Source organism: Salvia splendens, chromosome 2, assembly GCF_004379255.2.
Source record: "Salvia splendens isolate huo1 chromosome 2, SspV2, whole genome shotgun sequence".
Lineage (NCBI taxonomy): Eukaryota > Viridiplantae > Streptophyta > Magnoliopsida > Lamiales > Lamiaceae > Salvia > Salvia splendens.
In genome coordinates, this window is record NC_056033.1 from 34,827,913 (window position 1) to 34,846,138 (window position 18,226).

An 18,226-nucleotide genomic window follows, 5' to 3' on the forward strand; every position below is an offset into this window, starting at 1 on the left:
ATGTCAATTTATAATTAATTGAATTCGACTAGTCCTTGATGTACTTTCATAATCAACATTGGATTTGTATCGCAACTTGCTTGATTTTAAAAGTTTATTTTTTATTGTCTATGTTTTAGAATTTGCTTGGTTTGCAAATCAGTAGTTTATTTTACTTGCCTATATTACAGTGTTCTAACGTATTTTTCTATGCATGTCATTATGCAAAAAACACAAAAGAAATTCTAAAACCACCAAAACAAACCAATATTCCTAACAAAACAAAACAAACAAAGTTATTGTCATTTTTCTAAAACAATAGCATTCACCATTCAAAGTTTGGGGTACTCTGCTGCCATCTTTTCAACATTCAAACAATATCATTCACCATTCAAAGTTATTTGTCTTTATCAGAATTGTTCCCTGATCAACCCTCATTTTCTGACCGACTTCGAGCTTATGCAAATTGTCTTTCGCATTCCTCTTCTATCTCAGGCTCTCCGGTTGTATTCCTCTTTCTCAGCATTGTATAATTGCGTCCTGCATTGCATGACCAAAATAAATACAAACAAAACTAAAACTTCTTTTGAGCATTTACAAAACACATATTAAGCAAGCAACTCATATGGCAGAAACAAACAATGACCCATCCATTATTACGCACACAAACGACATTATTCTAAACAGATAATATCTTGTGAACAAGCAAATTTCCAGTAATTAGTAAGCAAAAAAAATCAGTTTCCAACCAAGCCAACAATATAATAGAACCAAGCAATTACTAAGGCTCAATCAAGCGTCATTGGTTTCTAGGAACCACACCAAACATCATCTCGTATTTAAAAAAAGAACATATGTCCGATAGCAAACCACACCTAACCAGATTCGCAGCATGGGAATCTAAGCCAAGAAGAATAAGTTTTAAATGTAGCAACCATAATAAATATCAATCCCTTTATCAAGCAATTTCAAAGACATAACAAGCAAGCACCAAGTCATACAATGCATTCCAGGAAGTCATCAATTATAGATCTTAAATGGAGCCACCACAAACAAAGCAAATATTAGGTACAAATAAGTAATTACAAACACATTATTATGCAAAGCAACAACAACCCGTTCTGCCAGTTAGCAACTAACGACGCAATAGAAGCAATAACCAATCAAAATATACAATAAGCAATAAGCAGTCCGAAAATAAGCAATAAAACAATAATTAATAAGCAATAAAACCTAAATAAGCACTACACAGTCAGACTAAGCAATAATCAATTAAAAATCTACATTATTGTGCAAAGCAACAACATCCCGTGTAGGCAATTAGCAATTAACGACGCAATATAAGCAACAACAAATCAACAGAAGCAATATGGTGGTGAATTGGAAATTTAGGATTGCTTAAGGCAACGTGATGTAGCTATAAGCACTAAGCAATTAAAAAATAAGCAATAGAACAATTATCAATAAGGAATAGAATCTAAACAACCAATAAGTCAGACTAAGCAATAATTAATCAGAAATCAGACCCAAAGCTCTCGAGCGGAGGCCGAAGCGTCGGATGACAAACAACCAGCGATGACTTGCCCAACGTGGCGAACTTCAGAGCTTCGGCGCGAGATGCCTAGCAGAAAGCGCCATTGTTACCCTGAAACAAGCAGCGACCAAGGGTTTATTGTAAATTAGGAATGGGTTTATTGTGAATTAGGAATGAAAATCGGTAATTGAATAAAAGAGGGAAAGAGAGAAAGGTCGATTGCAGGAGAGAGAATGGTGATTCGGTTTTCAAGTTAGTGGGAGAGAGTTATTGCGGAGTGGGAGAAAAATATCATGAATCAGCGTCCAAATTTACCGGGATTATAAGCAATAATATGTTACTAACCAAGCAATCCGTGCTCTAATTCTACAAATCAATCTCAACCATCTAATTAGGAGATCGGATGGCTATAAATAGTGTTATGTTGTCACTTTAATTAAGGTGGCACCATAGTGTGTCCTTATAGGAGTATCTTTTATTATTGAAAAATCAAGGATTATGATAGATTTGAAGAAAGCATTGTAGACTCTACTACTATGGAAGTAACAAATTGGGAGTAAGAAAAACAACTATTGTAGGTAAAAAAAAATTGCTCATAATTACAGGAGTTAGGCAGGGGCGGAAAGAATTTGTTTTAGCGAGACTATATAATCTATGGTATTTTGTGTATTTGAAATGTTTAAAGAATAATTTTTCTAATTTATTTTTGACGAGAGAAACTTGGGTGTGCATCTGCTGCTAATTTTAAAGTGAAATGTATAAAAAAAAGTGTAAAAATGTAAGTACTATTCCTTGACAAAAGCCCTAAGCAGCTAGCATTTAGCTAAGTACTCATGCATTTTACCTTTGATCCAACTTTTCATATATCGTTCACGTTATCAATGATAAATTCTATTTGGATGAGCAAATTCATACACTAACTTTTAATCCATGATCTAAGCAACAAGCTTGCAGTGTCACTCTTGATTTTATTTGATTAATTACCAATTTTTGTTAAAAAGAATTATGAAAAAAATAAAATTTTAAATATTTCCGATTACCACTTTTTGTGAAAGGAATCATGAATTTTGTTTTTTAATTATAAATATAGCTGACGTCAGTCTGATTAACCATTTGCCTTCAATAATTGATTTTCTAGGGGATAGTATTTTATTTATGTAATCGTTGATCGATAATACTATACATCAGAGTAAAACAACACGTGGAAAAAATGGGCATATATGTACAAATTAGGCTTGTGTTTTTATTAGAATAATCTATAGTGTATCAAAAAAACAAGAATAATAGTAAGATTTATGAATGTTTTGCGACAACTTATTAAAGACTCGTCACTAACAATATTTCTTTATTATAATCAGTATCACTTTACTTCCTAGTAGATTCGATGTTACATTTTTGAGATAAGATGCGCCTAATCTCAGGATGGAAATCGGACCTTTAATTAAGATTATGATGGACGGGATTTGAGATTCAATTTCTATCACTCATTTATATATAAGTGAGGAATAATACCACTGATATTGTATCTTAATTTATTCATGAATTTCATTGCTGGAACAAATAGCCAGGAATAATATTCTAGGAAGTGGATGGAAACATTTTCATTTTATTTTTTTATGAAAGAGTTTATTTTAAGAAAATCTTACACTTTAAAGTTTAAACAAATTTATAATTTTATAAATCGTGTATGAATTTAAACAATGTAGATAGAGTGTGAATTAAAATTAAGAATAACAAAATACTATGCATATTTACATTAAAATAGTGAAAAGGTGAAATCCCATGAAGTACATACAAATGTTTACACTACACAAATAAATCATGCATGTATTAATGTACTCTTGAATACAGCTTTCAGGTTAGAAAAATAAATGGGTATTTATCTAAAAATACACAATTATTATCTTCGAATTCACACACTTATATATATGGCCAAAAAATGAAAAACAACCTGGAAGACACTAGGCAAAATCACATACAGTCGGATGAATAAAATATTTTACCTGAGACCAATGATAAAAACATTTTTTTCATTTTAAAATCTTATACTCATCCCTCAGTCCTATATATTCAAGATAATCATATTTTCCTTTTAGTTTATTCCATTTATCATATTCAAAAATAAATTTATCTCTTCCCTCTTTTAATTAAAATATACATACAATTTCACTAAATTTTATCACACTTAGTTACTCCATCTAAATCTTTTTGTCATTTAACAATGTGGTCACTGAGACTTAGGCCATCCACAACGCTGTCTCTATACCGTCTCTTAAACCGTCTCTTAACTACTATTTGAGCACTATTTGAGGGCCCCACTGTCCTTTTTTCCTCCATCTCTTAACTAAGAGACGGAGGCTGCAACGCTCCGTCTCTTAACCGTCTCTATACCGTCTCTTAATTACTATTCATTCAATTTAATTTATAATTTTTTTTAAAACCCAATTCAATTTAAACAAACACACTTTATTAAAATTAAAACAATATTACAACTTAACATTAAAAAAGCGAAGACATAATTAAAATTCTAAAAAAATAAAAATGACATAATTTAATATTCTCCGCCAAAGTTTTCCCAAATGTGCTCAATTAGATCCTCTTGGAGTTGGGTGTGGGCGCTAGAGTCGCGTGTCCTTGCCCGAATAGCCAACCGTTCTTGTATAGATGGATGCGCTCCACTTCGCGGCGGACTACTTGCAGTTGAGCTTCCAGGGGATTCGGGGTCGAACCAATTTCCGGCATCGGGTCCTTCGTCTCGGACAATCATGTTGTGCAAGATTATGCACGTATACATGATGTCGACCATGCTCTCCATGAACCACGAACGAGCCGGGGCTTTGATGATGTTGAAGAGCGCTTGGAGAACCCCGAACGCCCTCTCCACATCCTTGCGCGCAGCCTCCTGCTTCTGCGCAAAAAGAGCCTGCTTTGGGTTCGCTGGCCTGCCGCACGTCTTCACGAAGGTCGGCCACTTCGGGTAGATGCCGTCGGCGAGATAGTACCCCATTTTATACCGTCGGTTGTTGGCGACGAAGTTGATGGCCGGCGCTTTACCATCCAAAACTTCGGTAAAGAGGTCGGACTGTTGGAGCACGTTTACGTCGTTGTTCGAGCCAGGGACCCCGAAGTACGCGTGCCAGATCCAAAGTCGGTAGTCGGCAATGGCCTCGAGTACAACGGTTGGGTGGGTGCCTTTGTGGCCGCTCGTGTAGGAACCCCTCCAAGCCACCGGGCAATTCTTCCATTGCCAGTGCATGCAATCGACACTGCCAAGCATCCCGGGGAATCCGTGCACTTGTTCGTGCAGGTTGAGGAGGAACTGACAATCCTCCGTGGTTGGCCTCCGGAGAAATTCGTCACTGAAGGCTGCCCGGACGCCTCTGCAGAAGTTGAGCAAGCACAAGCGCCCAGTACTGTCTCCGATGTGCAGGTATTCGTCGAATATGTCGGCCGTTTGTCCAGTCGCAAGCTGCCGGATGGCTGCAGTACATTTCTGCAGCGTCGTGTGGCTGGGACGACCGACCGCGTCGAACCCTTCTCGGAAGAACTCCTCCCTGGCCGCCAAAGTATTCGCTATGTGGAGAAATAGCGGTTTCCGCATGCGGAAACGGCGACGGAAATAGGTATCTCCCCAAATCGGGTTATCGCAGAAGTAGTCGCGTACTAACCGTGCGGCGGCTTCCTCCCGGTTCCGATTGATGTACTTCCGGGAGCGTCGTGGGGGTGGTGCGGCTTCCTCCGCCTCTCGTCGTCGATCTTCTTCGAGTGATTGTTCCATTAATTGACGCATTTGCTCAAAAGGATCCATTTGTTTGAGTTGATTGAAGATGGAAATTGGAGTGATAGAGAGGATTTGAGAGGAATAGATGTGTGTTTGTGTTTGAAATGAGTATGGAATAGAATTATTTATAGAGTAAAAAAATTAAAAATTTAAAAATGAAAATAAATATTTAACGGTAATATTACCGTTTGAAAAAAAAAAAATTTTTTTTTATTAAAATCGATTTTTTTAAAAAAAAAATGAATTATTGCGTCATCAGTGACGACGCCCACTCGCGGGCCAGCGAGTGGGCGTCACGCACGCATGGGGACGTGCCACGTGTCTCGGGCGCGTGGCGAGACAGCTCGTCTCGTGTCTCTCCGAGACGAGCTACGCGACGAGCCGGTCGCGAGCTGGAGACGAGATGGCCGCTGCAATGCGTCTCGCGGGGGTCTCGTCTCTCCGAGACGAGACGCGAGCCCGGCGCGAGACGCGTTGTGGATGGTCTTAGTATATTTCAATTATGATTACGAACTCCAAACATGCCTTAATCATTGATACCACCGTATCTGGTAGTTAGCGGTTGTCCGTACGAACGTGAGGACGAGCTCAGAACACGTGTCATATGAGGTCTACGAAATAGGTACCCTAATTTAACTATTGCTATATCTAGTTATTTAATATAGTAATTTTTCTTAAATTGTTAACTTAGTAACTCATTAATAAAATCTATTAAAAAAGTCAACACAGTCACATTAAAATGTTAACACATATTTATATTGACATTTTAATAAGCTGTGTTGACATTTAAATATCAATGTCAACATAATGTATTAAAATATCAACTTAAGTTTGTGTTGACATTTCAATATCATCGTATTGACATTTTTAATATATTGCATTGATGAGTTAAAAAGTTAGCGACTTAAGAAAAGTTAACAACAGATTACACCCCTATCTAACTAATTTAAATTCATAAAATATTGTATTGAAGACTCGTATGGACGTACGATTATATATTCCAATACTGGATAATTATTTATTTAAATGCCACAAAGTTTAAGTATAAACTATTAAATTAAGTTTCAAATTTCTGAATTACATTATTTGTGTACGAAACGAGGTCCGTGAACGGACAAAATGATGTTATTTAATTTATAGTAGTACAGTATAAGAAAAAAATATTTATCCTAATGAAACAAATTTTAGTAATCAACAAAAGATATCGTTTTATACATAAAAAATTTGTAAATAATTAAAATTTTATAATTTAATATTTTGATTATAATTTATGATTTACATAATTACTACAGTACTTTATAATAAAGTTGCACATGCATGTAGATACAAATATCATTTTGGTTCCATTTTTTTTAATATATGTTCATTATGTCTGTCTACGAATTTGGCAAATATGAACATGACGGCAAAAAAATGTTAACAAATTATTGTGACAATAACACCAAAATACAATATACTACTAGTCTACTATCGAGCATATATATTGATTTGATGATCACTTAAGAATCATATAGCGTCGTAGTACAAATTTATTTTTATATTTAGTTTCATAGTTGGGGTGCGTTATAATAATGCTAATTTTTTTTAAATGGCTAACTTATTAACTCATCAATATAGTGTATTAAAAATTATCAGCATGATCACATTAAAATGTGAACACATATTTGTGTTAACATTTAATAAACTGTGTTGACATTTAAATATTAATGTCAATACAATGTATTAAAATATCAATTTAAGTTTATGTTGACATTTCATTATCATCGTGTTGATAATTTTAATGCACTACGTTGATGAGTTAGCAATTTAAGAAAAGTTAGCAACAGTATATACTATTAATTAATAGATTTATTGTGCGCACAAAACGTCGCAACGCCCATGGTTTGCAATTAAAAAGGGTAATTATTAAACAATCAACAATACACAAAGACAAAACTTAATGTTTGTCTTAGCTGTAATGTAACTATACGTTACCAAACACATAATGTATTCCTCGGCCACTACGCATTCCCACAATCCCACTAACATCTTATATATATACGAAATATTATTTAGTCCAAATTGTATGATAGTAGTATAAAATATGAAATGTTCATTTTATTAAAAATCTAGATCATTTAATTGCGTTTGAGATGGTTAACATTCAAAACTTGATATAACCGGTATGTATCATATGATCGATCTTAAGCCATATGATCGAAAGGGTTGATGTGGGATTATCTCCCTTTTTATTTGTAGTAAATTCAATACAATCAAATTTTCAACGTTAAAAAATATACTTATTCTGGAGAAAAATGATGTTGATTCAATGGTACATATTGATAAGTTTTGGCAAAAAGAAAGAAAGAAATGATGTTGGATTTGATACGAATACGAATTAAGGTGATGATATTATTCAAACATTACAAATATTGCGGCGAACTTTCAAAATAAGCCACATGTTATGATATATGACAATTGTCTTAACTCTTTTTTTTTTCCTAATGGAGTATATACTACTCCTAGTATTTTATAATCATTCATATTTTACTGCCCCTTTTTATATTATGTAGTACTATGATTATTTGATAAAAAAAATATTGATACTGACAGTGACCCTATAAAACGTGACGGCATTTCGTTAAATTATTGTGGAGTATCTGTTTCTTGTAGCTCTCAAATATTATTAGTATAAACGCAGTACAGTATAATGTTAGCTTGAAGAATCATATCTTGTACATTTTCTTATATTAAAATGATTCCTCAGCTTTAGCTACCTGTATTTATTTATTTCTCCATATATTTTTTTTTTCCTATACGAACAACTTTAGCATGCATCATATCAATAGTCCCATATCAATCAAGAATTCAGATTATTCAAAAAAACAAATAGAATGAAAATAAACAAATGTAACTACCATCATATCATGTACTTACCAAATAGAATGAAAATAAACAAATGTAACTACCATTGCGAAAAAACAAAACCTACAATAGTCCCATATCAATCAAGAATTCAGAACCTAAAGATTATTCAAAAATAAATTAATCAATCGCACAAAACTTTTTAGTCCAAAAGTGATGATTCGATTTTGGATAAACTAAGGAGACAAACTAGGTGTGCTGTCACCACAATCAAATAAAAATATATTCTTATCTACTCGACACTTGTTGAGTTAAGGATAAAGTACGATTCTCAGTCCGAATTTCAGGCACTTTTTTTTTTCTTTTTTTTTTTCTTTTTTTTTTTTCATAACTTGTGTCGAACAAGAGAAAGAAAACAGTAGTACATTTATTTGAGTAGATATTACGACATCTTCCCTAAGCTAACTAGGTTCTTGAACTCTTCAGCAAACAATGCAAGATACAATAGTACATTTATGTCAACCTAGTAATGAATTCACAAAACAAAAATAATATTTGCAAAACACAATATCATGTACAGCTAGCTATCCACAAACAAAATTAGATATGACAAGTGACAACTACAAACCCAAAACTGCTAAATACATAAATATTTCAATATTCATATCACAGCACAACGCAGGCAGCGTGTTTATCATACCAGACACGATTGATACCATCATGATACAATACGAGGCACTACATAGTATGGTAATACGTCTCATGTGAAGCTACAATCCTTGTCAAAGGTAATTAATTCTCCAATAAAAAGTTGTGCAATATACAACTGAAAGAATGTTTTAGCCATAAATTACAGATGATAAACACATAAATATAGAAGAAGAAGAAGAATAATATTAGCTAGTTGTTGCTAATTAGCTTACAACAAAATTAGTGGGGCGGACTAGCAGATAGAACAAAAATTCTGGGTGGTCCTGGGTGAATCCCCCCTGTCTTCAATGCCCCTGAGAAATGCTCTCATTGAAAGGTGCTGTGAAGCACACGTCATAAACGATGCCAACACAATGCCTACTGCTACCATCAAACCTAACCTGTACAAGGTATGCACGCATCTATTACAAAATGAAGAATACTCTCACCCTTCACTTGGAAAACATGCAATAGTAGGTTCCATCAAACTACTGAAAATATCTCAAGTGTTTTCCAAATTTCAACACAAGCTGAATAGACTATAATCACAAGCCACAGCACTGTCTTGCATGTAATCCTAGTTTGGTTAGTCCAGCAGGGATAGTGATAGCTAGTCTTGTGAATAAAGGAAACAGATCGAGTTTGTGAACTTCCTTCAACAACACTTCTACGGAAATGGACTGTTTATTTATGCATTTCTTTTTGTTGCCTTTAAGATGTATATAGCCTAAGGCTATATCCCACAATTATTATTACCAACTGCATAATTCATCCATAATGAAAAAACGGTGTCATCCATCTTTACTAGTCACTGTTTTATGGGATATATGTTAGAAATTTTCTGACTGTTCCCTCCATAGTCCATCCACCAAGATATACACAGTGATCTATATTTTATCTACAAATTCCAAAAAAAAAGTTTTTCCCAATATTGTGAATTTGCACGGATACTCTTTTTCTTCAGAAGTATTTGGTTAGAATAGTGAAAATATATCTAAAATGAGCGTGGGGAGACAATATAATACCTCATAAATAGAGCAGTAATTCCAAGGAAACAAGGTAGCAGAGGAATTGCCAGGGCAAGAGATGCCATCCCTAACCCATAATACCAAGTAGAAACATCGCATGATGACAATTGTCGCACATGACCTAATACGAAACCAAACATTATCTATTATAATCTGAAGATGCAAGATGCAAACAGGATCGACTATAATAATCTTCCTGAAGTAAAATATACCTTTTCCAGAATCATAATCTGAAGATTCAGGATGTGAAAGGAAAGATGATTGACGGGCCACATGCTTTCCCCATTGACGGATCATGTATAGATAGCTTCCGAACAATAAGAAGAATATTGTGAATGTCCATTCATACACAAGGAGCAAACCAGTCCATGGCATAACTTGTTGAGGCACAATCGAAAAAGAAAGTGCAAGGGAAACTAGAGCAGCCATAAAGCAAACAACCACCGAGATTGCACCCAGAAAAGTAGGAATTTTGCCCAGAGCTGCATTAGGAATCTGTGTTTCCATATATTATCATACAAAACATATCAGATCGTTGAAAGTTAAAAGGTTGAATATCATGCTTAAAAGCAATACGAGAATTAGACTAACATGAAACGCATACAACCGACAGCATGGATCATGTAGATAACTGTAACAAATTATGCATTCTATATGTATTCCTCTTGTAGTTTTTCACTTCTTTACATTTTTATTTGTATAACGGAGGATATAAATCTTGACTGAGTTTGATGGAGAAATATGATCCATAAAAATTTCATTTTCCAATCATGGATGATAATGTAGCTCCACGGTCTCCACCTCCATAGCCTGTTTTAAGAACTTTATTTAGCCTCCTATCTCGAAAAGATATGGCCTTGGGGCAGTAATTGTGAATTTGTAGAATATATTCCCACTTTCAGTGTCTGGGATTTGGGAAGACCTCAAGCCTCCCCCAACCCAAAAAGAAAACAATAGAAATGGAGAAAGAATTGAGGAAACTCCTACTCACCTCAACATCAATAGAATAGCCTAAATAATACTACTATAGTAATCAAATTAATAATTAATAATATATAAAAAGCTTAAATAAATAAAAACAATTCATTAATTGAATAGTTAAAAATAGAACTTGCTTAAGAACCTACTCTAAACCCCCACAGTCAAGAGATTGGAGCTCAGTCTGAATATGCTATTGAAATTCTCCCAATCCAGATTTACTTGAGAAAAAGATAGGACCAACAATTCACAGTAATTTTGATGGTCCACTATGCATTTATTTTTCTTTTCCTATACGTGACGTGTTTTTCACAACAGAAATAGGACGAAAATATGATAACAACACATTCAGTATCCAACATTTTTTTTCTAATCCAAAGAAAAAAATCATTCATAAGCAATTAATAATTACTCAAAAAAGGTGGCGACCACAGCATACCTGTTGATTTGAGCTGATGGTGGCGGCAGTGACAGAAGAGTAACCAATTACACCTCCAGATCTTAACTTATAGTACAGGTTTCTGAGATGATCAATCAGTGGTCGTGTCTGCAGTAATATATTAGAGTTGCAAACTTAAAATGTCAGCCATAATAGTTCTGATAAAGAAGATCTGTACAAAAGGAAGAAAATCACAGTTGCTAACCTGTGAGGATGAGTGGTAATAACAGAAACCAAAGAATACAAGTGGAAGCAGAATAAGAAATTTGACTAGAAGATCTTCATTCGGATTTTGACCCCCTCCAGTTCCTGGAAGAGTTTCTTCAAGCTCTACCCGAGCGTTCTGCAGTATCAAACAAAAAATATCTCATCACTGGTCACTCAAAAACAGAGATAACCATTTATGATTTACCGAGTGGGAAACAGAATTAGTACCTGCCAGACATCAACAGGTTTAACAAGCCAATGAGTCCACCAGTCCCAAGGTTTAAGGGGACCAAGTGTGTAATGAATAACACGGAGTTCTTTCTCATCTACCATCCACTGGAAAGAAGATCGCGTGTTAAAATATGAAAAGTTTCAGTCTTTTAAACAACTTAAGAGACATCAAGGAAACCAGACTCCAGGCGAAACCCAACCATACATGCAACAATATTACTGCTCTCGATCAAGAAATTCATTGATTACACTATTTCTCTTCCTTAGGTATACACTTCTAGGGTCCCCTCAGCACTTGTCCAAAATACATAGTTATCTGTCCTCAAATGTCAGGTAGCAAATGCCCAAAATAATGCCCAACATTATACCTCAGCCATATGTGGAATTCTAGATTACCACAAAGAACTCATAAAAATTAACTCTCAGACCCAATAACCTTAATCTCCTATCCATCATCAAAATACTTCAAAAGAATATAATCTCCAAATTCTATTTCCTCAATGTAAAATAGATTGAATCCAAAGGTCGTAGGGATTGTAAAATAGTACAGAATCATTGCTTATAAATAAATATCCATCTTGCCATTAAACCTATATTTCAAATTTTATAGAATCTGCATAAATATTTAAACTTGAGATAAACTCTCAATCCATCCCTCAAAACAGAAAAGTCATACACCCTCTGTCCCCCATTTTTAGTCCACTTTGTATTGGACATGGGTTTTAAGAAATTTAAAGAAAGTGAGTTGAAAAAGTCAATGGAATGTGGGTCCCATTTTTATATATTAGTTGTATAATAAAATGTGAGTGAAATGAGTTAGTGGAATGTGGGGCCTACTTACCATTTATGGTAAAAAGTGAAAGTGGACAAAAAATGGGGGACGGGGGAGTACTTCCTTGGAGTGTGGGGAGGGAACAGCAATGGGTAACACAGAGGTCATGCATCGTTCTAGTGTCCAGAAGAGAAAATTGAAACGTAATACTTAAACACAAAGAAAGATGAAAGACCTATGACTCAGAGAGTAGTCACCCCTCAAGCAAGGCTCAAGCAGCAGCTTGTGTTTATAAGCATATATAGCATTTAAATGTTTTCAAACCCTGTTTTAGACATTAAAAAAGCAAGAGAGAGAGACAGAGAGATATGGTCCAGTATGGAAGCATAAGATGCATCTTATAAGAGGTAAAGAATGATACCTTGTTAGCAAGCATGTAAAGGCCAACATCTGCATTGTATAGAGTAGAAAGTCTCTCCATTTGAGGTAGGGGTCTAGACTTTATTTCCTCTGGAGAAGCCTGAGGATCAAATAGGCGTGCATTGGCAAAGTCGGGGAAATATGAGTTCAGAAATCCTTGGTCACCTGCACAGTAAATGATGAGACAAATTAGTAGGAAATGTCAGAGTTAAACATTACCATCAAACTAAACACCGAAAAGGTGTCAGATTAATCCATATGGGGTATATGGTAAAGTTCAACATTCTTTCATATGGATGCACAGAAATAACTACAAGCATAGCCTGCCATATCACGTTCCATTTCAATCAATCATGGGGAAGAATAAAAGGTTAACCTAACATACCATGGAAATGCTAGAAACAAACTACGAAGGCCCTTCTTCAGGAAAACAAATACGAGCAAATCAGATAATATATTAAGTGTATTATAATTGAGTCATACCTCCAGTGTAAGAGTACATTGTGTTTATTTTGCTCGACATGTCTTTGAATACTTTTTCTGATGGTTCAACCACCATCACTCCAGAATTCAATCTTTCTGAATGCTTTAAGTTGGCACAAAACTTATTACACTTGAAAAGATCTTCAATGTTCTTCACTACGATTGTATCAGCATCAAGGTACACCACTGCCAAAATGTAAGAGGAAAATGTACAGGATTAACAACAATTGCATCAGATTCAACCCCAACAGCAGTAACTCCAGCTAGTTCATTAACTATGCGAGTTAGCCAAAATTTCACTACCTACTCTACTCAACCTTGCAGATAGAATATCACCTTTTTTGTAGTCAGTCATGTCAAATATTTTAAGCTTCGTATAGACGCCCCAAAATCTTGTTGGGCGTATTTGATTGGGATTTTCCAGTAAACTAATTGTTTTCACAATCCAACCATCAGCCTGCATGATCGAAAAGGAACCACACATGAGATTCTCCAGAGTAAGAAAAGTACTACACAACAGCATTATTTCTTCAAGATAATGCTAGATAGCCACTATCTCAACAGACAAACTCAATATCAGGAATCCCAGCTCCTTGCTTTTATGGCATGTAAGAAAACATTTATAGATTACCATATGTTAGAGCTTGATCAATTAAACGAATAACGCTTTAATACATGCATGACACGCTCAGAAAAATAACAAAAACCATCGCTGAAGCTGTCGTCTGCCTCTCTTACTGCAGCCTCCAGGTAAGGAAAGTATCTGAGAACTAAAATAACTAACTTGAGATAATCTTTTACCCGACATAAAAATTTCTTCTTTTTGTTAAATGAGAAAGAAAGGAAAACACAAAAAGTTCAACTTTGAGCCAAGCTGTAGGAATCAAATTCCAATCCACCATATCAGATTAGCGATTCAACAAGCTCCAGTCTTTTCCCCCAATCATTCAGAACATATAAACCTTCCTAAGTCACCCAGAAAAAAGAATCGTAGAATCTAGTAATCAAACACAGACCTGAAGCAGCTTTTTAGCATAGTCGGAAACTCCATCAGAGACCAAAGCAACCATATCTTTGGTAGAACCCGTGTCCCGAATCGACTTCCCCAAGACTCGGACGCCGAGCAGGAATTCATCACCGTAGAGAAGCGTGACGTAAGCTTCATCTGAATTCTGAGATCCCAAAGCTCCATCAAATCCAATCAATATCAATACAATTAATACCCAACAAATAAACCCTAATCTCCACGTAGTTGACATCGAATTAGTGATGCAGAGTATGAAGAAGATCTGAGAAATTTTTGGGAGTGAGGGAATATCTCTCGATTTGAAATCAGTATATTTTACTAAAAAAATGTAGCGATTTTGATGATATTATAATGATGATAATATTTTAAGGTTGGCAATTTTTTATTTTTTTTAAAAAAAAATTAACTAAGGGAGGAAATTATAAATAATTATAAATAAACTCATATACTATTGATATGAGGAAATTACAACCGATTACAAATAAACTCCTATATTATAGATAGGAGAAAATTACAACTGATAAACTCCTATACTATAGATAGGAGAAAATTACAACTGATGTCAAGAGGGCTCGAACTTAGCACCTCATGCAATAATGTATAAGCTCATTGCCTCAGTAATGTCTAAGCTCCTTTCCGCTAGGAGAAAGGCTCTGGACTATTTGAAGGTTGGCAATTGGCATGGGCTAAGTTGTCGTCTCAGGCCATCTACATTGTTGTCTCTTATCCGTCTCATCCCTTAACTATTCATGGGCCCACTGTACTTTTCACTCCATCTCTTAACTAAGAAACAGAACCTACAACTCTGCATCTCTTATCCGACTCTTATCTCATCCCTTAACTATTCATTTAATTTCATTTTTTATTTTTATTTCCAACAAATTCAATTAATAAAAACACACCTCATTAAATAAAATAAAATTACAACTTAAAATTCTTAAAAAATAAAATAAAAAACATAATTAAAAATCCTAAAAAATTTAAAAATACATAATTTAATTTCTTCTGCTCACTCTCTCTAAATTCAAAATCTCAAAGCGCAAAGAAGTAGAAGAAAGATCATGTTCGTCTACCAGTTGCCAAATTTTATCCAAATGTGCTCCATTAGATCATCTTTGAGTTAGGCGTGGGCGGTAGAATCACGTGTCATTGCCCGAATAGACAACCGATCTTGCAAAGACGGATGCACTCCACTGCGAGGCGGACTACTTGCGGTAGAGCTTCCGGGGGTTTCTGGGTCGAACCAATTTCCCGCCTCGGGTCCTTCGTCGGCGACAATCATGTTGTTCAAGATTATGCACGTATACATGATGTCGACCATACTCTCCATGAACCACGTACGAGCCGGGGCTTTGATAATGTTGAAGCGCGCTTGGAGAACCCCGAACGCTCTCTCCACATCCTCGCGAGCAGCCTCCTGCTTCTACGCAAAAAGAGACTGTTTTTCGTTCACCGGCCTGTTGAACGTCTTCACGAAGGTTGGCCACTTCGGGTAGATGCCGTCGGCAAGATAGTACCCTATTTTATACCGCCGGTTGTTAGCGATGAAGTTGATGGCCGGCGCTTTACCATCCAAAACTTCGGCGAAGAGGTCGGATTGGTTGAGCACGCTGACGTCGTTGTTCGATCAGGGGACCCCGAAGAATGCATGTCAAATCCATAGCCGGTAGTCGGCAACGACCTCGAGTATAACGGTGGGGTGGGTGCCTTTGTGGCCGCTCGGGCTGCCAATGTATTTGCGATGTGGAAAAATAGCAGTCGCCGCATGCGGAAACGGTGACGGAAGTAGGTATCTCCCCATACCGGGTTATCACAGAAGTAGCCGCGTACTAACCTTGTGGCGACTTCCTCCCGGTTACGATGGAGTAAGTCCGGGATCGTCTTTGGGGCGGCGCGGCTTCCTCCGCCTCCCTACGTCGATCTTCTTCAAGTGATTATTTCATTATTCGACGCATTTGTTCAAATGGATCCATGAATGGATTAACTTTGGTAGAAGAATAAAAGAGATGATTTGAGATGAAAATTGGAGATGAAAGAGAGATGATTTAAGAAGGATAAATGTGTGTTTGTATGCGTGAAAGATGAGTATTTATAGAATAAAAAAAGAAAAAAAATGAAAATTACCGTTGAACGGTCATATGACCGTTTTTAATTTTTTAATTAAATTTAAATTTTAAAAAAATAATTTATTGTGTCAGCGTGACCCACTCGCGGGCCGGCGAGTGGGCGTCACGCATAGCGCCGGAGCGTGCCACGTCGCGCGAGCGCGTGGCGAGACAACGCGCGCGCCGTCTCTGTGGAACGGGCGTCTCGGCAGGCTGGGGACGAGACGGGACGCTGCAATGCGTCCCGCAGCCGTCTCGTCTCAGAGGGACGAGATAAGGGACACCCGGAGACCCGTCGCAGGTGCCCTCAGCGTCTGCTCTGTAAATGTTCAAACTTGAGAATTTTCGTCAACTCTCACTATCTACGTCGCATACCAAATGCTGGTTTTTATTGTGGAGACACAACAGATTTTAATTTTGATAACAAAAATTCTTCTATTTTTCGAATTTATCATGAAAAATTCATCTTAAATTTCTTAATTTTATCCATCATTTTCTATAAATAATTTCACCATTTGTCATTTTTTTAAAACTCAGTACATCATAATAGTATTATTCATCATTAGAGATTTAGAGTTATAACACAAAGAATTAATTTTATTTTAATTTTTGGTTATAAAATGATGGGATACTGAGGGTCCGTTCGATATATGGAATTGAAACTGAATTGAAAATAATATATATATATATATATATATATATATATAGGTGTGATCAAATACAAACTCCTATTTATAATGCAAACTACAAACTGTAATCACACACCATCATTGTAACTAATCTACGGCTGTTAGGAGGTTACAAATTCGATGTCACCGGGCAGTACAATTTATGTCAGCGGGGGGTGTATATGGAAATCGTTTTTTGCCAGCAGTTACATACATCCTCATTTCACTCCAATCTGGTATAATCATAACCAGAATTGTTTGTAACCGTTCCTAGGCGTGATTAGTAAATGATGACGCCCTAATTTATCTCCATTCTCCCAAACTACCATGATTATCATTTTTTGGAAAGAGATTACATTACTCATTCAGCCATAAAATATAACATATCTTAATTATTCAACATTGCAATATAAACTTCGATCTCCTGTTGAAATTCATATCCCAAATCTTCTCCGGCGTTCTTTTTCAGCGTTCTTCTCCGGCATGAAAACACATACAACAAAACTAGAAATGTTAATGTGAATTTTCAACTATTCATTTGTTAAAAAATATCAACTAGTCATTTGTTAAAAAATATCAATGTAGCATGTTTATTGAAACATGCTACGTTGCAAAAGACCAATGAGAGCAGCCACAACAGTATTCCATTCTGTGGTGACAGCATATTTCAACGACAAACCATTAGTAGAGAATGTCAACAGCGTGTTTTAACCTGGAATGTCAGCACAGAATGTCAATAAATATCAATGAGAGCACCCACAGAAATGTCAATGCGTAATGGCAATTACAACACCAAATAGAAGATTTAATTCATATTATTTCAATGTCAACGCCATCTTATACCATATTTTACATATAATTTCAATGTCAACACCATATTATTTCAAAGACCAACAAAAAAAACAAAAGATAAAAATAATGTCAATAACACATTCCACCGCTCATAGGCAGACTGCCACTCTGGCATGAAGACACATACATCAAATTAAGAAATGTTAATGTGCATTTTCAACTAGTCATTTGTTAAAAAATATCAACTA

General features: G+C 35.7%; 1 protein-coding gene and 1 long non-coding RNA gene across 2 annotated transcripts; both read right to left on the reverse strand.

Annotated features, from left to right (window-relative positions):
* Positions 1 to 222: 222 nt before the first annotated feature.
* On the reverse strand, positions 223 to 1,884 carry LOC121765273. The gene is made up of 2 exons (XR_006042806.1): positions 1,506 to 1,884; positions 223 to 519 (listed from the first exon to the last, which is right to left on the reverse strand). It is a non-coding gene; the product is annotated as an uncharacterized LOC121765273 (long non-coding RNA).
* Positions 1,885 to 8,917: 7,033 nt separating this feature from the next.
* On the reverse strand, positions 8,918 to 14,735 carry LOC121792379 (inositol phosphorylceramide glucuronosyltransferase 1-like). Its single transcript, XM_042190297.1, has 10 exons — positions 14,403 to 14,735; positions 13,723 to 13,843; positions 13,387 to 13,572; positions 12,905 to 13,068; positions 11,709 to 11,816; positions 11,479 to 11,616; positions 11,274 to 11,381; positions 10,069 to 10,351; positions 9,854 to 9,977; positions 8,918 to 9,229 (listed from the first exon to the last, which is right to left on the reverse strand). The coding sequence occupies exons 1-10, from the start codon at positions 14,643 to 14,645 to the stop codon at positions 9,082 to 9,084; spliced, it is 1,623 nt and encodes a 540-aa protein (XP_042046231.1). The 5' UTR covers positions 14,646 to 14,735; the 3' UTR covers positions 8,918 to 9,081.
* Positions 14,736 to 18,226: the final 3,491 nt, after the last annotated feature.